Genomic DNA, 24,552 nt, shown 5'->3' with positions numbered 1-24,552 from the left:
CAGGTCCAGCTCATCCCGGAGGTGGCACCTTCTCAGTCCAGTCATCTCTTTAGGGGCAGTTATAAGAACTGCACTTCTCTACACAGAAAAGGTAAGGATTTTCTGCTCCTAACAGCCTCTATCAGGGCTCTGAAGTCCAGACTTAATGTATCACCTGGAACAGCCACATCTACCTGTGTTGCCCTATTGTTTTATATTGTGAGTCCTTCGAAGGCACCTGTCCTAAGTGTTTTTGTCAGCTCCTGGCATTGTGCCTAGTCTGTACAGATGAAAATACCCCAAACTTAAGTCCTGATCAGCAGGCTGGCCCTTGGAAATGGAACCTTGTACGTGTTCCTGTTGGACTTTGAGCTAAGACCCTAACTTGGAGCTGTGGTTTGCAGGTTGTGTGATTAGACATGCTCATTTCCATCGCTCTACACTGTCGCTGGCTTGCAGCAAACTGTTGGCTTGTAGGCAATGCCATTACTACTATCTAAGCAGGCTGCAAAGCTCCTTGTCAGACCACTGGAGACTGTGTGGTCTCGTGTTTTCTACTGATAGTTTATCCATGTGAACAGGGAAGACAGCAAGGTTTTGACAACACAAGTCAGGTGTGGCACGATCATCCCGTTACGGGTAAAGTGCAGAAGCAGGCCCGACAGCTTCTCTTCCTTTCACCTCTTATTCCAGACACATTTATGTAATCTACTTGCTCTCCATGAAGTAGCTTTTAAACTAAATAAGCATGCTTGAAATTTGTGATAAATAGATGTATCATAGATAGTACAGGTGAAAGGCCACTTCTAAGTTTTTAGGATAAAAACAGCTTCTAAAGTTTCCCAAATGTGCATCAGAATCTATCATCTACTATGCTCTCCCCTCAGTCACTAAAGTTTGAAGGTGGCATTTGATTTCTTAGGAAGATCTGTAGGCTCCAGAATCTAAACAGAAAATATACAAAGACATTTCACCAACTTGTGACATACCAGGAGATACAGGAATATTCAGGTCTCCACACTACTATATAATGCTGCATTTCTTGATTTTATTTGAAACAATGCATATTTTTTTAGCATTTTATGGTAGGATTTTACACGTGTCATTTACACAAATTACAAGGTTCTGCTTCAAGTCTTTAAAAAAATTTTAAAAATTCAGCCCATGTGCAGCACAATAATATGCAAAACTACTTTACATTATACACACTTTTTATCAAAGGAGATACAAAATTCTGGCTTGTAGTTTTAGACAAATACAAGAAGCTTCAAACTAGACACAAAGGGTTAATTAACATTAAGTCTCAAAGATAAGTCTGCACTTTGTGTTGTATTTCTCTGAGATGTAAATACCAAATTCCTAAGGGATTTTACTTTTTCCTTTTTCAAAGGAAAACTGACAAACTTCCCTTACACAAGTCCCTCCCCATCAGCTCAATCTCTCCACCAGCCCCCTGTCCCTTCCCTTAGTGTCAGACACTTGCATGGTATTACAGAATCGGGGTGGGCCATGTACGGCCGTTTGTGGACCAGATCGTTCTAGTGAGCTCCGCTCCTGCAAAAGTCTCAGCAGCCATCGCTGATGCAAATGGTTCCGCTTCGCTGTTAAACAGGACACCACTAGGTAATCCAGTCAGCTGTGACGCTGAGAAATTCAACGACAGGAGTGGAGAGAAAGGAGGTCCCTACCAGTGTGCTTTTCATTGGTGACAAATTCATGGCATTAAGAATCAAGTTGTCTGATGCTAAGAGAATGTTAAAATCTTTCTAAACAAAACACGCCCACTGATTGCTTGAGGGACTTCTCTGATGCTTATGCATAGATATTTTTTTCAGCATGTCGGAGGCAATATTTTATACGTTACTTCTAAAGGGTTATAAAAAGAGGCAATAAGGAAGAGTAGGGCTTTTTCTGCCCTCTTAAGATATTTTTCTATCACTGGCATCCACTGTTCCCTAACCACCATCTGATGCCTAAATGTGTGTATATATGCATATTTAAAAGAATTACCCATTTTTCATTCAGTCAATATGCAGCCAACTCTTGATTATCTATGAGAACATAAGTGACATTTACTACCAGTAAATTTCACATTTAACATAATCATGCTTTTTGGACACAGCTCATGTTCACTGTTCATCCCATGGAGGCCACAGCCTATCAAGACCAAGTTCTAATGCAGAATTGTTTATGTACTCCAACCCCCACCAGGGATGCGTGAGGAAGCTGAGTGACATTTGGCTAGGGCTTTGGGAAAGAGCCTGAAGTGGAGGAGGGGGGCAGGCTCTAGCTCGAGTGTGAGAAAGAACAAATTTTTAGTTTCTCCTGATTTACTTCTTACAATATGCCTTCATTAAGTTAACGATTACTGCAAAATTCAAAACCTGAGGCATAGTCACTATTTTATATAGATAATGGAGAGTTGACTGTAATCATGTTTTTTTAATGACTTTAGCCCTTTCACATAAAAAATTTCACAAGAAAACATGATAAAAAGATTAAAAAAGACTACCATATGACATCTAGAAGCATTTATTTTATGCAAAAAACTTAAATATGATTATGTGTACACAAAAGTGCACACATTACCTATGCTGAACAATGCCAAGAAACAATATATTGATGCAACAGTTGTCTTCTAAAATAAACATTAAAACTGAGCCCAGACTGCCAGACAAAAGCAAAACACTTCTTTCCCAATAGCACAATGCTGAAAACTGATCGCAATCCTAAACACCTCCAACGTTCCTTACAGAGCTGCCCAAGTCCAACTGTTTTAAAAAACTGACTTTTTTTTACATCAATAAAAATCTGGTGACAAACATTATAAAACCAAATGCTGGACAGTCTTTACTCCTTTAAAATTCCAAATATTCCAACATAATCACAGGAGTAAAAACCATTTTTAAATGATATGCTTTATGAAACAATAATATGTACATTTATTGCAAATTATATTAAACTAAAATGGAGGGGGAAATCAAAATATGAAGTGATATGAAATCAACAATAATTTTAATTATTTTCTCACTCTGATAAAAATCAGAAAGCAACATTTATAAAATCGCCACCACATCACTTTTCATAGCAGGGAACGGAAATCTGTACATCTCATTTTTGCAGAAAAGTAGGCAGGCAGAAAGAATTATACATAAAAGTTTCCAAAAGGAAAAACAAATATTTCATCTGATCTCTTTTCTTCTAAAAAATTAATTCAGTAGACTTCTACTTTTTTCTTTGTAACAGGGGAATTCCTGGCTCTAAAACTGATGAATTTTCAGTGTCAGTGTAAGGACATCCTGTTACTTTCTTTAACATAAAAAATGCAGCATGGAAATTAATGGTGTATTTATGCCTTTAAACTCCAGATATGCAGGAACTGGAACCAAGTGTTAAGCAATTTGCTTAATTATTGACTTTTCATAAGAAAAGTCTGGGGGAGGGTAGAACAGAGTTGCTTTTAGCCTCTCTCAAGAGTTTCTGCTGTACATTTCCATCAGAGGACTGGTCATGAGAAAAGGAAGTAATAGTTTCTTTCAGTTTTCAAGGCAGAAAGTGTGTCTTCTGAAGTTAACTTCTTTTCTGTTCAGGGACATTTTGAATCCAAGTGTTTGCAGAAGCTGGAGATGCTTCTGTTTGGCCTTCATTTTCTCCCTTTGCAAATGAGTTTTCTTTTTACCTTGGGGATAGGAACAGAAGAAAGTAAAGTTAGAAAATATGTGAACATGAAAAAAAAAATGGATTATTTCATTTCTATAGTTATAAGCTAAAATCTGAAAATATTATTTTTCACTTTTCCCCTGAGACTTTACTTGGTTTAAGGAACCTTTCCCTAAACTATATAAAAACTAAATGCCAGTGAGGAAGTTTTTCAACCATTCAGTGCTGCTACCCAATGCCCAATATGCTTACAACAATAGAACAAAATAAAAGCTATTATTTGAAATAATTGTCCTTTTTACTAATACTTTCAAAATATTGTTATGGAAGAAAAGTTACTGGATACTATGGCAAAATAAATTTATAAGCAGCAAAATAAGTTCTGACTCCTGAACTGGGTAAACAGATATTTTAGTATACTAAAAGAATAGAGAAGAAAATGTCGCTTAATTCTCTTAAGTTAGGAGTCCCCCAGGCTCTGGAGGCATGGAGGAGTGGGGCACGGTCTTTCTCTTCTCCCCCCACCTGCCCCTCCTTTCTGGGAGGAGGAAAGGCCCATCTAATAGGTGAAGGAGCAAGAGAGGAACAGGGCACGCAGGGCTTGGCCTCAACTAGACTTGTTCTCTTTTGCTCCCAAAAGGTGATTCTGGTTAGCCTGAAGTTGTTCAATTTAAGGGCAAGGCAGTAACAGCCACCTGGCCTACATTAGTCCACATTTGAAATCAGCCGTATCAGCATTAAGACTGTGTCTCCTCAACAACTTCAAACTTGGGAGAGAAAAGTAAGGGAGTTGTTTACTTATATTCCCAAACCCCACTACATATACATATCACAAAATACCAATGCTTTCAGAAAAGGGCTAGGTGATTAGGATTCTTACAGGGGTTATTAACTTGTGATTTTATACAAGATAGGTTTAACAATATGATATAAAGGATCCTCTACAAGCTGCCTGCTGCACCTTGAGGAAGCTTTCCTTTACTAGCTCTGAGTCCTAGTCTCTTCCTGGCTGCTCTCTCACACTTTTAAACGATCCAGCTCACTGAAAGAATTTCCTGGACTGGATTCTATGTCCCAAAGTGAATCTCCATCACTTCCGAGCACTTGGCTTCTGAAACATTTCATATCATTTTGATAAAAATTCGTTTGTTACTAAAAGAATAATCATATCAAACTGATATACAGTTGTTTAATACATGAGGATACACACTTAGGGGTTACTTTAATTTTAAGATATGAACCCATGTGATGTGAGAAAACTTTCTCAACATACAAATAAGCACAGGAGATCAGGAAATTCTTTGCTTAAAAGAATAGAAATCCCAAGATTCTCGAACACGCCACACTAAGCCTGCTAAGCGAAACGTATTAATCCAAAGATGGGAAAATTGTAATGTTATCCTATAGGGAATTTCCTTTAAATTTACAGTTTCCACAGAAGTCCCAAGTTTAAGGACTGTTTCTCCACTGGTGTGGAAGAATTTGGCCTTAAGTGTAAACAAAACATCCTCAAGAATCAGCAGACCACCTGGCCGGCGTGGCTCAGCAGGTGAATGTCGACCTATGACCCAGGAGATAGAGGTTTGATTCCTGGTCAGGGCACATGCCCGGGTTGTGAGCTCAATCCCCAGCAGGGGGCATGCAGGAGGCAGCCGATCAATGACTCTCATCACTGATGTTTCTATCGCTCTCTCCCCTCCTTTCTCTGAAATCAATAAAACAATATATACATATACACTTACATATATATTAAAGAATCAGCAAACCTATAAAAACACATTTTTAATGCAAAATGTTTGGAATTGTTTACCATTTGGATAACAGCTTAAAAACGTAAAAAAAAAAAAAAAGTGAACTAAATAACTTAAATAATTATCAATCTTTCATCCAAAACTCAGAAAGCCAACATTAATTGTCCAGTTGTTCAGATACTGTTTCCTGACCGTACTTATACAAATGGCTGATTTTTATAAAAGTATAGAGTGAATTCAAGGAATTTTCTCACAAGAAGTTAACACTACCAAATGCAGCTCAAAATGTAAACAGGAATATTTATTGGAACATACACATGAAGACACAATAGCTAAGGGGATAAAATACATTTACTGCAAAAATCCAAAGGGATCTAAAAATTCTAATTGCTCAGCATCAACTCCCAGATTAAGAAGTAAAACCTAGCCCTAGTGGCTCAGAGCGTCAGCCAGCGGACTGAAGGGTCCCAGGTTAGATTCCAGCCAAGGGCTCATACCTCGGTTGCAGGCTCGATTCCCCAGCCCCGGTCAGGGCTCGTGTGGGAGACTACCAATCGATGTTTCTCTCTCTCTCTCTCTCTCTTTCCCTCCCTTCCACTCTCTCTGAAAGTCAATGGAAAAAAATATCCTTGGGTGAGGACTGGGGAAAAAAAACAAAAGCAAAATCTATGCCAGTAAATTTTTGTATACATACTATCCATGTTTGGTAGAATAAAATATCCATCCTTGAGTCAGTAAATAAATTATATAAGTAGGAATCATACGAAAAGTATTGTTTACCTAATGTTGTAGAGGAATTCTAGAGGGCTTAGCACTTGCCACACTATTATAAGTAATGGTTGTGGTATTAAAATGGCTCAGAGGCTACCATTTATCAAGAGTTCCACTTAACTCAGCTGGTGTTTGGTCATGGTTTGATTCCCGGTCAGGGCACATGCCCAGGTTGTGGGCTCAATCCTTAGTAGGGGATGTGCAGGAGGGAGCCAATCAATGATGTTTCCTCTCATAAATATTTCTTTCTTTTTTTAAACATATATATATTTAAAACATATCTTTATTGATTTCAGAGAGAGGAAGGGAGAGTGAGAGAGAGAGAAACATCAATGATAAGACAGTCGTCACTGATTGGCTGCCTCCTGCATGCCCCCAACTGGGGATTGAGCCCACAACCCGGGCATGTGCCCTGACCAGGAATTGAATCTCGATCTCCTGGATCCAAGGCCGATGCTCAACCGCTGAGCCACGCCCGGCCAGGCTCATAGATGTTTCTCTCTATCCTTCTTCCTTCCCCCCTCTCTCAAAATCAATAAAAAACATTTAAAAAATAAAAAAGTTCTACTTAATAGGGCTGAAGGATTAAATGAAGTAACAAAGCATCTAGACTATAACTGGCATATCCTAGGGCCTCAAAAATGATTTTCATTAATTATTTAGTAAGTTTTAAGAATCATATAATAAGATATAATATAAATACCAAGTAATAAAACTGGGTGAGTTTTCCAGAGGTTGGTATTAGCATAAGGTATAGAGACTAGCTACTTTGAGGAGATCCTGTACTAAGATTTACAAAGAAGTACATGGAGTAAAGATGATTAGGGTAACATCAGGAGGAAAGGCTCTTTGCAGATGTTACTGTGGAGACAGATGTGGCCAGAGCAGAAGCTCTTGTCTGTCTCTATGAATCTGACTTCTCTAGGCACCTCCTATAAGTGGGATGATACAGTATTTGTCCTTTTTGGTCTGGCTGATTTCACTTAGCATTAATTAATATCCTTAAAACTTATACATATTGTAGCATGTATCAGAATTTCATTCCGTTTTACGTAGTAATTATAAAAATAATTCTTGTCCTAGTCAGTCTGGCTCAGTGGATGGAGCGTTGGCCTGTGGACTGAAGGGTCCCAGGTTCAATTCCAGCCAGGGACATATGCCTTGGTTGCAGGCTCGATCTGCTGGGAGGCAAATAGTCGATGTGTCTCTTTCACATCAATGTTTCTCTCTCCCCCTTCCACTCTCTCTGAAAAGTAATGGAAAAAATATCCTCAGGTGAAGATTAAAAACAAAAACAAACAAACAAATAGTTCTTACAATTTTACTGTATCAGTCAATAGACTTAAACTGAAAGTTATCTGTTCTCTTCTGGAGTTGACAAGCTGGGGAACTATATTCTTTTGAGGGCAAGAAGCTATCCATCTTGAATAATTTTGTACTGCCAATGTCTAATACTCTAATCACTAAAGTGTTTTTTTAAAAATTTAAAATATTTATTGATTTGAGAGAGAAGAAGGGCGCGTGGGGGGGGGGAGGAAGGGAGGGACGGAGGGAGAGGGAACCATCAATTTGTTGTTCCATCCTCTATGCATTCATTGGCTGATTCTTGTTTGTGCCCTGACCGGGGATCGAACCTGCAATCCTGGCATATCAGGGCGATGCTCTAACCAACTGAACTACCTGGCAGGGCCTTAAGTGTTTGTTAAGAGTGAATGGGAAGTACAGGAGCAATACTGATGTGCCTATAATCCATTCAATTCTATGCAAGGGGATATTGTAAGCAATACAGAGTTTCTGGAGTAAGTTAGGTTTTGCTGAATAGTTCATCAGGATTCTAAGCCTAAGGTGATGTCAAAATTAAGGGCAGAGTTGTATATTAGGGTCAGAAAAGAATGGAGAAGACAAAAGGAAGCTTAGGAAAAAGTTTCAGAAAGAACTTCTATATGTGTTAATCATGAATTAGCAATCAATAATTTAATCAGAAGTTTCTGAAATATGTGTGCCAAATGTTGGATCTATTTTATTGAATTAGTGTAATTTAATGTTATTATGAACACCTTACTTAACCATCTAACTTCACTGAGATTATAAAACCATCAAAGAATTCTGTATATATATTTAAATATATTTTTATTGATTTCAGAGAGAGAGGAAGCTCGGGGAGGGAGAGATAGAAACATCAATGATGAGAGAGTCATTGATGGGCTGCCTCCTGCACAACCCCTTCTGGGGATGGAGACCGCAACCTGGGCATGTGCCCTGACTGGGAATCAAACCTAGATCTGGATCATAGGTTGATGCTCAACAGCTGAGCCATGCTGACAGGGCAGAATTCTGTATTTTGAATAACACACTGCCCACTGATCTACTAAGTGGTATACTTAAGACTTCTAAGGTGCTTTTTCACTCTTAAAAAAAAAAAAAAAGACATTTTAAGGTTTTTAAAAAGGTCCAGTGCCATTTTAAATCAAAATCAATCTGACATGTAATGTTTGTTTAATGATGTTGGGGCATATGGTGTAGCTAAAAGTATAACACTGGGTTTTACAATAACCTAATTCAGAGACAAGGTCTGCTTACTACTGAGGTATTTCACCTGACTATTTTGGTTATGTGGTAAATGGACAGCCAAGGAGAGGTGAGGTAAGGTCAGGTCGCTCAGGTGGCCTCTGTGTGATGACCAAGTACTATTTTGTGTAGGTGAGGAATGGCTAGAATTCTCGAAACCCTTTACAGAAGTCTGGCAATCTCCAAGGAAACTGTTCTACTTTTTTGTACCCGAAAAGTGTATTAAGGGGTAAAGCAACTAAAATTCAGAACAATGGTTATAATAATTGAGCATTTATTCTGTGCAAGGCATTTTATTATTTATTTATAAATATGTTTTTATTGATTTCCAAGAGAAGAAGGGAGAGGGACAGAGAGCGAGAAATCTCGATGAGAGTCACTGATTGGCTGCCTCCTTAAAATACAAGAAACTTTAATAGCTCCAAACTTCAGAATTTCATAAATGATAATTTTTACAATGTACTTACAGATAGGCCTCAGCAAGATTGAACTTTATAAAAATACTGAAGCAGGGTGGTGGGAGTAGCCTGAGATGACAAAAGCTGGCTCTTTCCTAAAAGAAACTCAGATGCTTACACCCGATTCATGGAGAGATGAGTTAAGTACAGGTATACAGGGAAAAAGACAGGGGGAGGGCTAAGGTCAAATTACAGGCCAAGTATGGGAGGGGCCAACTTCTAGGTCTCCAACTGGGGCTCTACTGTTCCATTGTGGAAAATCTGAAATTCCAGCCCATGAATGATCAAAGACAAGTATCTTGTGAGGTCATTTCATTGGGGGAGAGGTCAGTTGTTGATTTACATTAAAATTAACAAGAGGAATTAAAGAGTAGGAATATACCTTGTTCATGTGTCAGGACTATTTCTCCATTCTGGTACTTTTATATCTAAAGGGTTGCCATTTATTTTAAGTAAACCTGGTGCAAGTATGTGAAGAACACTAAGCAAAAGATTATATTGTCCTTGCTGATTTACAGAAATGGCAAAATATCATATCCTAATTAAAAAGTGACCAAAGGAAAAAAGGAGATCTCTCTTCAAATTGATGTCCTGGAGGATATGAAATCAAAACAAATGCCATCAGAACCTCCTCAGGAAAACCAAGAGCTGTTTATACTCCTGAATGCCTGCGTCTGGGGTGACTGACACACACTAAGTAGAGTTAAAAGTTCAGAAAGAATAGGTTAGTTACCTTTGTAAGTCAATCTGCCTCTCTGCTGGTGCTGCCTTTTTGGCCATGTCTTGCAGTTTGGGTGCTTTGGCGTTACCTGCTTCCAGACCCCCGGGGCTTTCCTGAGTGCCCCCGGCTCTCTTCCTTCCCTTGCTAAGAGGTTTACTTATGTCATCATTTTTGGTTGCATTGCCCTGAGATTCAGACTTGGGTCGACGTCCTCTCCTGGGCTTTGAAGGGGCAGGTGTTCCCGATTCATCTACTTCCTCATCTGTTTTTTGTTGGATATTCTCTGCACCAGCTGCTGTTACTGTTCTTTTCTTCCCTCGGTCACTGCTGATGTTGCCCTGGGTAGCTTGATCAGAATTAATCTCCTAAAAGAGCACAAAACAATTCTATAAACACAAATTCTTTAAATGTCAATAATTTGTACTAGAAAGAAAGTATTCTGAAAGTATTTTAAAGGAGTTGGGATTCCAGGGCTTCTTGTTAACTACTTGTAGCCCAGGAGGAATGTAAACTCCTTGAGGGTAGAGATTTGAATGTGTGCTTGACACATATAATGTACTCAATAAATGCTTATTAAAAATGCATAGGCAGTATACATAAAACAGAAATCTCAGTTTTCTATCACACCCATTCTAAATGAAAAGGTCTTAAAGTATTTATTGATTTCAGAGAGAAGGGAAAGGGGGGGAGAGAGAGAAACATCAATGATGAGAGTCATGGATGGGCTGTTTCCTGCACACCCCCCACTGGGGACTGAGCCCACAACCCGGACATGTGCCCTGACTGGGAATCGAACCCTGATCTCCTGGATCATACGTTGATGCTCAACCGCTGAGCCACGCCGACTCAGCTGAAAAGATCCTTTTTATTGACAATATACTCTACATTTATCACTTTTCAAAAGAGAGGAGCATGTTTTCATAATTCAATATGCTATTTTTTTCTCTACAATGCACCTACCTACAATTATCTTTGTAGTTTTGCAACACAAACCTCTTTAATTTCTCACTCCTCATTCAAACTTCTGTCTCTCTTTTTTTTTTTTTTAAATATATCTTTATTGATTTCAGAGAGAGGAAAGGAGAGGAAGAAAGAGAGAAACATCAATGATGAGAGAGTCACTGATCGAGCCCACAACCGGGGCATGTGCCCTGACTGGGAATCGAACCCCGATTGCCTGGATCCTAGGTCAACGCTCAACCGCTGAGCCACACCTGGCCGGGCCAAACTTCTGTCTCTTCTTATTGTAACACTGATCATTAAGTTTCTACTTTTTCTGAAAATATTTTTGTCCTAGTTTAGCATACATATTACATGTATCTAGAATGTTTAAAGTAATAAATCCCATTTTAATATAAGAGACAATATTCTGTAGGAGGAACAATAGTTTTCAGAATGAAAGTGACCTTTATATAAATGATATTTAGGAATCAATTATAATTTTAATCACTGTTTCTCTCACATCAGTGTATCTCTCGGGCTCTCTTCTCCAAACCCCTGTCCCCCCAAAACATATCCTTGGGTGAGAATTTTTTTAAAAAAAGTAATTTGAATTATGTTTGTTCTCTTCAACGACTTTATTAGCACTTTAAAAAATTGGGTTTCTTAACATGTCCTAAGGATTAACAACAACAGAGGAGATTCCTAAAGGATGGCACTGGCAATACTGTTTGCCCTAATCCACAGGTGTGTCTTGGTTCTTCTTTTAACCATCTCCCTTATTCATCCTTCATATTTCAATCTGATTTCCCTCATAGAGAACGTAACAGGAGAGAATGTGCCAATTTGTAACCATGCATATTCAGTCTGCTGAATATGTTCATATATATAACTAAAAAACTGGTTTATGAATCAAACTCTTTGAAAAACTGGCTAGCAAGAAACATTCCCTTAGATTTTTATCCTCTTTTAGTATACTAACAATATAGTTTTTTGAGCCTACAAGACCGAGGACCAGACCCTAAAAAGAAATGACCACATCAACTTATGGGAGATCTGACAAGGAGTCTATCAGACTTTTGCCAAAATACGACCAACCTGTCCCCGCTTCAGACTATAGTGAAATTTGTTAAAGCATTCTTTGGAAATGTGAAAGAGTTAAAGTAACAGTTTGGAACAATATATTATTATAGATCAATCAGAATGTAACATTTTAGTCTCTCAGAAATTAGAATTTAATGTCCAGTTTATTTTATATAGAATTTTACAGAAGAGGCTGGAAAGATTATGGATAGCTTTTTGACTTGATATACACTTGTATCTGTACCATGTCTTAATATGTACTGTATGTTTCACTGAATGTCTGTGGCAGCATGCAATTTTGCATCTAAATTTGTTTACATTATGACTGTTTAATTCTATACAAGGATCCAGCAATATTAAAATCGATTGCTTTCTGAGTTCCAAGAGTTTTGACAGTGAGAGGTTCCTTGTTAGTGAAATCCATGGACATAGTGAATATCATATAGCAAATGGCAAGAGTTTGGATGAGAGACTGATCTAAAATGTATCCCTGGGGGGATCACTTTGTAAACTACATAAATGCCCAACCACTGTACACTGCCATACACCTGAAACTAATATAAAATGTTTCTGAATATCAACTGTAATTGAAAAACATTAAAATAAAAATGTATCTTTACCCATTTAGTTTAAGTTCAGATAATGAATCTGGATAGGAAAAATTCAGCTACTGTGGCATAACTGTATAGTCCTATATTTTAAGTCCCCAAAGGCGATTCCTAAAATATTTGATAAATACCATAAATATACGGTGGGTAATACAAAGATAAGTATGTCAAGAATATAACCTGTGTGAAGAAAAACAATAGTATTTTCATGTGATTCTTACTGAGGAATGCTATTAATTACATTCTACAGTTGGATGGAAGCTTAGAAGTCAAGCAATCTGCCCAAGTAAACACAGAGCCAGTGAGGAGCAGAGCCAGGATTCAGACTCAGGTGCATCTGATGCTCCTACCAATATTATACTCCTTTCTATCCTACCAAAAAATTGTTAAGAAAATTGGATGCTGTAGTTAAAAGGTCAACAGCAAAGAATGCAGGTATTAAACAAAAATGCAAACACATTATAAAGGGTTAATTCATAAATTTAACTTTTAAAAATATAATAGAAACAAAATGATGTTGACCCTGGCAGGAGTCAATAAACTTTTGAAAGTAAGATTTCAAAAACTCAAATCCTTTTCTTTCAAGGTGTTGGGAGAAGCAGTGTGGGTTACCCTTATGGGTGACCACATAAACTCCTGTAAAATGAAGTCAGCAGCTGTGGGCAGAACCTTTTTTGGAGAGTGGAAGCACACTAAATATAGCAAGGGGTGGTATACACACTTGTAATAATATGTAGTATATATTAACCTCTTACTGTGGGATTCTTGTCCCTACCATGAAATTTGTAATAAGAGTCATCATGGGAGAAATCCACTTGTTAAACTTTAAGATTTACCTTATTCTTTACTGGGTCAATATTCTTTACAGGTGTGACAGAAATAATTCTCACAGGGTTCTCTTCATTTTCACTAACTCCAGTTTCTGCTGCCTCTGAACTCTGTTCCCTGTTGAAAAATAAACCAAAGCTTTTTTTATGTCACCACATGAATAGAAAGTTTGTTTTCTCACTATACTAATAAAGAAACCAAGGCTAAGGCTGGTTTAGAAGAAGCAATGTTTATAAGATTCAGATTTGTGGTTAGAGACCACTCACACTGGTCTATCATATTGTGTTATTGATTTCCATTTAACCTTAACCAATGTAAGACAGAAATGGCTACCTAAAACCACCTGAGAGAAAGATTAGTTGCCAAGAAAAAAAATAACACAACTATTCTAAGCCTATCTCTTGGGGGTGAAAAACACTAAAACAAAACAAAAATACAATGATAGATCACAGTATAGTTGTTTCCAGTCTGTGTTCCTAATGTTCTGCAAAGGTGGAGGCTGTAAGAGGCCACAGGGGATGTGATTGAGCCCCACCATCTCCATAAACAACAGATTTCACATTAATGTATACTATATTTTAGGGTTCTATTGATAAAAATGTTTTAAAACACCACCAGTTGAGTTTATTCTTAAAATTTCGATAAGAATAAAATCTTTAAAACCACAATATTTAATGTTGCTAAGAGTAGTCAGGTGGAAATTTTTATGCAGTAGCTACAATAGTAAATGTTTGACATGTTAAAATAAACAGGAATATTTTTTAAGTGGAAAGGTTATTTTTACTCAGCTCATGCATATAAATTCAATTTATTTAAGAATTTTCATATTTTCATAAGAGTTAAAATTTCATACATAGATATATAAAACATTTCCATGTGAATTAGTTACATTATAAATCCTTGTTTTTCCATTTAACTTTATACACATTTAAAATGCTGTAGTATTTACAGCATTTTACATTAATTTACATCATTAGTGCTACTTTAGCACTACTATTTTGTACCAAAATATTTCCTAAAGTCTATTTTTGTGATACAGTGCTTTAGGAAAAAATTGAAAGATGAACTGAGTTGTGAGTGACAGTAACAAAAACAACTGGGGAAAAAAAATGACCTTGATCGATTTCCGGTTGAAGAGTTCAGCTCTGAATTTACATTAATATTGCTTCCAGTCTCAGCTCCAGTGCTTCTAACATATGGTTTCCTTCCCGTTGCTGATAAAGGCTTGTTTACCGCACCTAATACTCCAGTAGGTTTTGGCTAAAAATTAAACATACATATGTTATTTTATACCTTACTGAAAAGAATACATATAAATTTAGGCAAATGTAAGAAATATTGTTTAGCTTAAGCCAAGGAATTGTTATTTTAGAAAGTTAATCCTAAATTTGTTAGAAATGATAATTCTATAAAACTTTCATCTTAAATCAATAATTACAAGTCATAAGTATTATGTATCTCTAATTATTCCCTATTGCACAATTGAAATAAAAGTGCCCCAAAACACACTGAATATAATATGAATATAATATAACATGAATATAATACATAATAATATGTATTACAAATAAACTATTGAGTGTCTATCGTAATAGTTCAGATAGTGTTGATCAAAAATTAAATTTACTTTTGCTCTTTTAGATGTCATATTACTTTTATAGAATATAAATTATCTAATTCATTAATATTTTAAAATTATTTCTTCTCTTTACCTTACACACCTAATTTATTATACTAATTTTCAGGAAAATCTGCTTTGTGGATTCTAATCTTTAGAATCAAGATTGATGGGAACACCTGATCAAATTCAAAAGCGTGGTTCATAGCAAAAAAAGCCCAAGAGATAACCTAGCCAGTTTGGCTCCGTGATTAGAGCATCAGCCAGAGGACTGAAGGGTCCAAGGTTCGATTCTAGCCAAGGGCATGTACTTCCGTTGCAGGCTTGATCCCCAGCCCTGGACGGGGCATGTGCGGGAGGCACATGTCTCTCTCACATCGATGTTTCTTTCTCCCCTCCTCCCCCTCTCCCTCTTCCACTCCCTCCCCCTTCCACTCTCTTTGAAAAGCAATGGAAAAAATATCTTGGGTGAGGAGTAAAAAAAAAAAGCCTGAGACGACAAATGCTTTAGACACCACGATCCACAACATGATCCCTAAGATCAGGAACTATAAAATCTGGGGGACGGTTAATGATTCTAAGAGTATCAAAAGTAATATACACGTGGAAACAAAGATACCCAGATTTTCTAGGACATACCTTTCCTGTTAACAGAAGTACTCTTGTCTCTTCTGAAATGTAACTCTTGTCATTACAGAAGTCCTATAAAAAAAACAAAACCCCAAAAAACACCCCAAAGTGAACATATGTATTTTTATTACATTTGTGCTTACCTATCAATTAATCAAATAAAGCATATTTAATGAACCATACCATAAGTCTAGCTTTAAAATTAAATCAATGGCACATAAGACATAGGCAAATGTCTGAAATAAATTACTTAAATCTTATTGCATTTTTTCATATTTTGATTTTGTCCAAACCAAAAGGGTAAATACACGACCAAATTATAATTAAGTGAATTACAATGTATAACGTTCTTTGGCAGCTGTGACCCTGACTAGCTACTAAATGAATTAAACCAAATGTGGACACCGAAGACACCTTTCTGAAAATTATATCTAGAGTTCAAATTTGATACTTTGGTGTCTCTCTAATATCCTGGGAATAGCATACAAATAAACCATAATGGTGTCACAGAAACAAAATGATTTACTACAATCAAGTAGTTCACTAGTTTGTAAAGTAATTTTTTTCTTTTATTATGTTTCCCATCACATTAGTGTTACAGGAAAGAACAGAGGGCTTAAATGTGCCCATAAAGCCACTTTTGGCATGTGTTCTAGGCAAAGCTGTATCTGTTTTTCTTTTTGCACAAAGGCTTTATGTCACTAAAATAAATGTTACAAAGTCTAGGCACCAAAGTTCATTTATTTTATTCATGAAGATATACTATAGCTTTACTAGGCTCACTATCTTAATATGTCTAGTTTTCTAGTGTTTCAATTTATATCAGATTCAAAGCAATATATCAGAAAAAGAAATGAGGAAAATTGCTCACTGGAAACAGAAAAAACCCAAGTTATTATTAAGAAAGCTAAAAACACTAAGTTTCAAATATCAAATAAAAAACTATTAAAATTATGTGTAGTGACAAAACAATTTAATTCTTTATCACTATTGTACGAAGATTCTATTTGGGTACTATTCCAGGCATGACAGTCCTGGGTCAACAATAAAATAAATGCAAGAGCTCAGTTAAGAATGTGAAGGTGAGTAAATTCAATTAAAGGGCAAATAACTTTGCAATCCTTATTATTCCTATCAAAATCCAGGCACAGTAAATGCCAAATATTAAATCATTATAGAAAATCTGATTAAAATTTTTATCAAAGTATGGTATTCAAAGTAGGAAGCTCCATTTCCTGGAATATTCTTCTGTAAAATACAGTGTGTGTGTGTGTGTGTGTGTGTGTGTAATCTGAAGTATATCTTCAGGTTTAAAAATGTGTAAAATTTTAAATGCTGTATTTTTTCCAATTAAAAATGTTTAGAATTCTGTTTTTTAAACAAAGCACAGGAAAGTTAAACTTCAAAATACCACCTTGAAGCAGGAAATAAAGAATTAAAAAAAGTTTTATAAAATGTTAATACTAAATCATTATTAAAGGAAATAGTCAAAAGAAAAATGTTCACTACTCAATATTCTTTCTCGCCTTGGTATGACTAATTAAAAAAGCTAGAGAAACTTAAAGGAGCTTGAGTTAGCTGGAAAACTTATTTACACAAAATCAACTTGCTGATTGCAGAATAAATGTATTATCATACTAGTAATTGTTCATAGATCAGTATCATTTGAATTTCAGAGATGAAGAGACTGAGGCTTAAAAGAGTTAACTTGTCTAGTCTCTCAAATTAGAAGTGGTTGATTAGAATCCAAATCTATCAATTGTCAAGACCAATTCCATTAATTCTAACTTTTTTATTTCATATATATAATGATATGTATGTGTGTATATATATTCACACTGTATCAAACATTACATACTAGAAATGTCCGGGCAGAAAAGCTCACTTAAGAACACCCTAAAAAGCCTGATTTGTATTGTCCGGCTCTGTCAGGTGAGAATGATATTGTTCAGGGCTCTGGAAAACAAGCTCCCATTTCTTCAATGACTCACAGAGTTATCTTTAACTCTAGAGTCAAGACAATCCAGTATTTACCACTAGGGTTGATGGTAACTGAAATTAAATCAGTTTGTGTGGTAGAAAAATGAGGGGAAAGAAAATTACCTTTTCGGGTTGTGTAAAAAATTTCGTTGGAAGGACTGGATCTTTTGGTGAATCTGCATTGCACAAAGCACTTTTACTACTTATGACACACAGAGCCACATCACATACTGTATAAAGTTTCTAGGGAGGAAAAAAAGAAAGATCATATATAGCTTTCAGTAGTGCAAAACAAACAAGAACCAATTCTACCCAATGCATAAAATGGAATCAAAAGAAGGATGTGTGGTTATTATTTATTCTTTGAATATTTCACATTTGGATTTGACATTTATTCTTATGTAGTCTCCTGGTAAACAAAAAATACCCCTTTAATTTAACATAAATGTCAAGTACGCATTAAAAACAGCAAACAAACGAACTGAAACAAAGGAAACATACAAAAAGGATATCTACTTGTCTATAACTCTTACTAAAGTGTATAAGATGGTATAGTTATAAACTTTATTAGTTCTCAACCCCTTTGCTTATAGAAGTTTTAATGTCTTTTTCAGAGTAATAAACAGTCCTCAAATAATTCAACTGTAATGAAATGCAACAAAAACTGACTATAAATATGTATTTGTACAAACATTCTGTAATCTAATGTATTACATAATAGTCAGAAAAAACAAGTGGGACAAGGGCCATAATTTTTCCTACAACATCTTACTGGACTAACATATCTTACCTCATTTGTCTTGGATTCATCTGGAGATTGGGCATCTTTTGTTAACTTGATGTTCTCTGCCATCTTCTTCATAAAGGCATGGCTATTATTTTCATTCTTTGTCATTAAAACCTCAAGCATGAACCATAGGCACCTAAATGGAAAACATATTATTTACCTATTAAAGAGACTAAATGTAGATGTTTTTGCTTAAATGGATTAAATATATTCTTGTAAAGTTCCTTTACTTGAATATAGTAAGAGTAAAATATAAAGAAAATCCTAATGATTAACAGAAACATCCTGTTAATAATATTCAATTCAAATGGAAAATTAAATCACCAAAATATTAAAAATGAAAACATAGCTTAATATGAGAAAATATGACAGTTTCATGGGGCACATAAAGACTGGCTGGTATGGCTCAGTTGGCTGGAGTGTTGTCTCGTACACTGAAAGGTCACGGTTTGATTCCTGGTCAGGGCACATACCTAGGTTGCGGGTCCCCAGTTGGGGTGTGTATGAGAGGCACTCAATCGATGTTTCTCGCATTGATGTTTCTCTCTCTCTCTCCCTTCCTTTCTCTAAAATCAATAAACATATCCTCAGGTAAGGATTAAAAAAAAAAAAAAAGAGTACAAAGCAAAAGCCAGCAATGGGCAAGAAAGCAAGTATCACTTTCAAGTTTCTTGGAAGTCATTTGTAGGCCATCTCTCTCTTTCACCCTACATCATATACAAAATTCTAGTTTAGCCCTGGCCAGTGTGGCTCAGTGGTTAGAGCATAGGCCTGCACACCTAAGGGTCATGGGTTTGATTCCTGGTCAAGGGTACGTACCTCAGTTGTGGGTTTGCTCCCCACCCCCGGTTGGGGTGAGTGCAGGAGGCAACCAGTCAATGTATCTCTCTCTCTTGCACCGATGTTTCCCTCCCTCCCGCCCTCCCTTTCTCGAAAAGCAACGGGAAAAATATGTCCTCAGGTAAGAATTAACAAAAAAATAAAAAAAAAAATTCTAGTTTGCATAAAGGATACTTTTAAAAAAAATGTTTTTATTGATTTTTAGAGAGACAAAGGGAGAGGAATAGAAAGATAGAAACATCGATGAGAGAGACACATTGACTGGCTGCCTCCTGCATGCCCTCTACTGGGGATCAAGCCCGAAACCCTCACATGTGCCCTGACGGAATCAAACCAGTGACCTTGGTGCATGGGATGATGCTCAATTCACTAAACCATGCTGGCGAGGCTACTTTTTTTTTTTTTTAATGTTTTTATTGATTTTAGAGAGAGATGAAGGGAAAGGGACAGAGAGAGAGAAGCATTGATGAGAGAGAAATGTCAAATGGGTGCCTCCTGCACGCCCTCTACTAGGGACGGAGTCTGCAACCTGGGCATGTGCCATAACTGGGAATTGAACTGGGGACCTTTTGCTTCATGGGTGAATGCTCGTCCACTGAGTGACACTGGCTGGACAAGAATACTTTTGGAACCAGTGTTTTGTAATTGTTTACTTGCCTTTCTTCTAGAGACAAATCTGTGCCTGGTGTAACAAATCTAATTTTGTATTGCCATAGTCTTACCACAAAATATTTTGAGTGTTCACACATATTTTTAGGCATTATCTTTTGCGGTTGGAAGTAAAGTTTGTTTAAAGGAGAGCCATTTTTACTACATGGCTTTCTAAATTGTCAAACTGAACTAACTGAAATCTGTATTACTACAATCAGTAAAAAAAAAAAAATACTATAAAAAGGTTTTTATTCTAATGGGAATAGTAAAAAAAATTTAGCATTTTTTAAAAAGTAAAAATAAGAATTCTTGAAAATCAGCATGACTTACTCTTTAATATCACGAAGCTGATCAACATCTTGTGATCTTGTAAAATCTGGATCATGTGCTAGCAGATGAATCATGTATGGAACTACATATTCAGGCAACAGTGACAATAATTTCTCTAAAGTGAAAGCATTATTATTAACAACAGTAATAAAAGTTTTTATAAAATCCCTCTCTAGTTTTGCATTTTAACCACTTCCATTTCCATTCCTCCCCACCCAGTTATTCTACATTACAGACAACATAAAACCTAATACTAAAATACTTTTATTTCTATTTTAAAGGCTATAAAACCTAAAGAATAAATATGATGACACAGAGGGTCCCTGGCAAAGCTAGAATAATTTTTTACTCATTGACATTTGAGCGAAGTGTTCTAATCAAGCCATACTACTGATCCTATACGAAAAATGCAGTTTCCTCAAAGAGTACTATGCATTATAAAGAGAACTCAGAAACCAGAACTTTAGTTTTTAGTACATCAGAACTACAAAGATAGCATTCTATAAAAATCCCAGTGTTATTATAAACGACAGCAGAAATATATAAAATACTCCCCCTCAATGATATCTTGATAAGATACATTTGCACACCAGAAACTTTCAAAGTTACTTACCAGTAGCCATAGGGTTCTGTTTAATGTACTCCCTGCGTATACTGATATTTTTTAGTAAACACTGTCGTGCATGTGCTCTTCTCTCCTTCACAGGATCTTTGGCACACAAGGCAAAAATCGCCATATACTCCAATGGAAGAAGTAACTTCACAAGGGCCTTATGCAGTTTCTGAGCAAATATCTGTCTTACTTGGTAGCACTCATCCTACAGCAGCATAAAAACAAAAATACTTAAATACAATCCCTTTGTGCACATATCCATACAGTTAATGGATCTACACCCATAGAAAGTAAATGTATTTAATTTTGAAGGCCAAGTAATTGACAAAAATAAGATCGTTACTTACATTAATAACAAGTGCACAGAGCTGAAACTGTTCTGGGGTTATAATTTCATGGTAACAAGGTTCCTGAGCAAGCTTCATTATGGCACTACCAGCAGCTAATCGCAAGCGAGACATATCAGATTTACTATAAACAAAAAAGAAATAAACATTTCCTATAACCATTATCTTTCATAAAAATTCCCTGATCCCTTTTTTATTAAGATCTTCAGCATAATTTATACTTACAATCACAATGTACAAATATGGGAAAGCTACTTTGAATCCTTGGACTCAACACAGGTAAAAAGGCTCAAATTATTGTGACTATCTGATAATAAATGTATCTGCCTTCATTTTTAATTATGCTCTAGCTTAGATCCTCCATCACAGCTTAGAAACTCTGCTTACAATCACAACCACAATAAATGCAGCTCTAGGAAGAATATTAGGAGCTATATTTCTCATGTTAAGAGGAATTCACATTCTCTGTAGAAAATCTGATTTAAAAAAAACAGACCTCAAATTAAAAATCACCCATTAATTTAAAAATCTATTTCCAACTATTTTTAAAAGCAAATGCATGTATACAAGCATGTAACAGAAATCTCACTTCAGCCTACATATGAAATGTTTGATGAAATGAGGAGCTAAAAACTAGAAATTGATTTGTACCAGAAAAGGGGAGGTATCAGACAAATACCCAGAAGGAAAGGATACCACCCTGGCCGATGTGTCTCAGTGGTTAGAGCCTTGGTGGGGACCTGGGTTGCAGGTTTGATCCCTTGCCCTGGTTGGGGAGCGTGCAGAAGGCAACCAATCGATGTATCTCTCTCATATCGTTCTCTCTCTTTCTCCCTCCCTCCCTCCCTTCCTCTCTGTCTAAAAATCAATGGAAAAAGTATCCTTGGATAAGGCTTAAGAAGAAAAAAATCTAAAGGAACGGACATGAAGATGAGAGCCAGTGTCTATCTCAGGCACCAATCTCCGTGGGGGAGACTTTCTTTTGCACCATTAAGTTTTAAAAGGGAACCTGGGAGGTCCATGCACTCCCACCTCCCTCTGCCCAGTGGACTTTTCACCTAAATAGTAAAAAGTGACACTGAATGGGATGTAAGAACCATCTTCTTTCTTCAACTTCTATGTGGAACACAGCATGGCTTTGAACGCTGTAGGAAATGTGGAAATCTGGTCTGAATCTACAAGGGACTATTATGTAGCATACAAGAGGGGAAAACATGGCACTCCTGGATAACAAGACTGTCAAAGTGAGCACGGTAACAATGAGGAACCCTTAAATGGCTTCTGAGGCAATGATTTAGGAATTAAAAAAAAAAAAAAAGCTGCTATTTGGGCGCTTCTCTGTGTCAGGCAGCATGAGAAACACTTCACAGGCTTTAACTTATTTAATTTTCATTCCATTAGATGAGGAAATTGAGGCTCAGAAAAGTGATAAAAGTTACACAGTCAGGACTGTAGAATGTGTTAAGTTTCTGATTCTACAGCCCAAGTTATACCATAGGTATGTAAAATCTAATTATGATCTGCCTAATATTTTATGATATTTGTGTTCCATAATTAACCATTCCTCTATCTTTTGCAATGATTAAAAAGCTGGAAAGAACGTTTGCGTGTCTTTTTTCTCCCATGTATCTTTTTGTATGACTCTTTTATTATTTCATGAGTGTAAAAACAGAGTGAAAAGATAACATTTTTAAGGATCTAGACACAAAATGCCAAACTGTCCTGCCAAGACTGTGCCAATATATACTCACGGGAGTAATGAGGGATCCCATTTCCCTGATCCCATGTAACAATGATTGCTTTAAATACACACACACACACACACACACACGCTATTCTGATAGGCAAGATATATCACTTAATTTTAAATTGTATTTAGTGACATTAAACATTTTTAAAGGTAAACTGGTACAACGTAGTCTTCATCTCCACTAAAGATCCTGCCTATTTATCATTGATTTGTAAGAGGTAATTTTATTAAGCCTTTGCCATGCACTGTACAGTTTCCCTAAATTTAAAACTACTCATTATTCCTAACTCAGCTCTAATCTTCAATCTGTTCATACAAAGCTATACTTGGCTTATTCTATGCTAAAAATAATTTTTCATGGTTTTCTTCAGTTTATCAAAGCATGCAGCAACTCTACTATAATTGCTCATTTCCTATCTCTTCCACTAGAATGCATATTCCTTGGAGGGAATTTTGCATGTTTGAAAAGCATAGCAGTACCTGATATGAGAGTACTCAATAAATACTGTATGCATAAATGAATAATGAAATCTGTCCTTAAACACCAATTTTAAAGCAGGAATGCATCTCAAGTAGAATTCTTTAGTTATTTTTGTTGGTGCTTTAGAAACCTAGTACATCAAGAATTTGAAATAAGCCAGGATCATAAAAACTTTGGCTTTTATTTTCCTCTTAAAAAGAATAGAAGAGATGGTAATTTCACAGATTTGAAGAAGTAAAAATGTGTAGAACTGAAAACATTTATTTTGCATTTGTAGAACCTTGTACAGTCTTCTGCAATCTACCAGGAGGTTGCAACTCTCCTTTCTTTGAACCTCCACTGCAATTTTTATTCCTTTCATGGTACCAAGTCATTCCACTTCTTTAATCACTATACTACAGGGTAAGTTCCCTGAAGGCAGGAACTGAATCTTATCTGTTTTTGCTACAATGCTTTTCACAGTGTTTTGCAAAGAGCAGTAATTCAACAAATGATTAACTGAACCAAATGCTGATGCTAACTGTAACATTACTATAGCGATTATGTCTAAAAATTTACTGGGAAGAGTTCAGCCTCCAGGAGTGAAGTAAAATATACCATCACTATTGAGATATAAACCCCAAGTGAGTATATAAAATCTGATTCCAAAGTACACAGCACAATTACAACATTCAATATTAATTAGGTAAATAATTCCTATGTAAGCTCTACCAACATTTTGAGCTAAAAAATTTAAAAAGCAAGAAAAATCTCACCTGATCCTCTTCTGCTCTGTCAGGTCACCCTCACTAACCAACATCGCTGATAATAACCGAAGAGTTGAATTGGCAGATTTAGACTGGTTGTTTTTCATACCCAACAGCCACCTTACCAGAAGTTTAATTGCCTGTACCTATAAAATATTAACATGCTAAAAAAAGAAAGCAACTTAAAAATTCCAATTAAATGGAACATTAATTTATGTTCATTAGATAAGTGAGATTCCTTGCCAGCAGACATGTTTTATTAGACAAGTCTGTAGAATAATAACAATAAGGACTAATATTTATTCTGTTTAATCTGCACCAGGCATTTTTCCTAGGGCTGTACGTGTATTAACTTATTTACTTTCCAAGCAACTCTATGAGGGAAGTATTATTTCCACAGTAAGGAAACTAAG

General features: G+C 36.2%; 1 protein-coding gene across 2 annotated transcripts in view; it reads right to left on the bottom strand.

Moving 5' to 3' along the window:
* Positions 1-1,007: 1,007 nt before the first annotated feature.
* The window catches only part of PDS5A (PDS5 cohesin associated factor A), a 92,929-nt gene continuing 69,384 nt past the window's right edge, over positions 1,008-24,552 (bottom strand). The window contains exons 23-33 of one of the 2 annotated variants that reach the window (XM_087827754.1): positions 24,149-24,285; positions 21,163-21,286; positions 20,816-21,020; positions 20,203-20,317; positions 18,385-18,517; positions 17,718-17,837; positions 15,624-15,686; positions 14,481-14,626; positions 13,375-13,483; positions 9,921-10,273; positions 1,008-3,658 (exon numbers count right to left, since the gene is read on the bottom strand). In XM_087827754.1, the coding sequence (XP_087683880.1) occupies positions 3,655-3,658; positions 9,921-10,273; positions 13,375-13,483; positions 14,481-14,626; positions 15,624-15,686; positions 17,718-17,837; positions 18,385-18,517; positions 20,203-20,317; positions 20,816-21,020; positions 21,163-21,286; positions 24,149-24,285 (1,509 nt within the window). In that variant the 3' untranslated portion in view covers positions 1,008-3,654. Of the gene's footprint in view, positions 3,659-9,916; positions 10,274-13,374; positions 13,484-14,480; positions 14,627-15,623; positions 15,687-17,717; positions 17,838-18,384; positions 18,518-20,202; positions 20,318-20,815; positions 21,021-21,162; positions 21,287-24,148; positions 24,286-24,552 lie in introns of those variants that run through there. The other variant, XM_087827757.1, reaches the window with a different exon arrangement.

The sequence above is a fragment of the Miniopterus natalensis genome, chromosome 1 (genome assembly GCF_054644295.1).
Source record: "Miniopterus natalensis isolate mMinNat1 chromosome 1, mMinNat1.hap1, whole genome shotgun sequence".
NCBI classification, from domain to species: Eukaryota; Metazoa; Chordata; class Mammalia; order Chiroptera; family Miniopteridae; genus Miniopterus; species Miniopterus natalensis.
The sequence above is the reverse complement of the archived record's forward strand: the minus strand, read 5'-3'. Positions and strand labels throughout refer to the sequence as shown.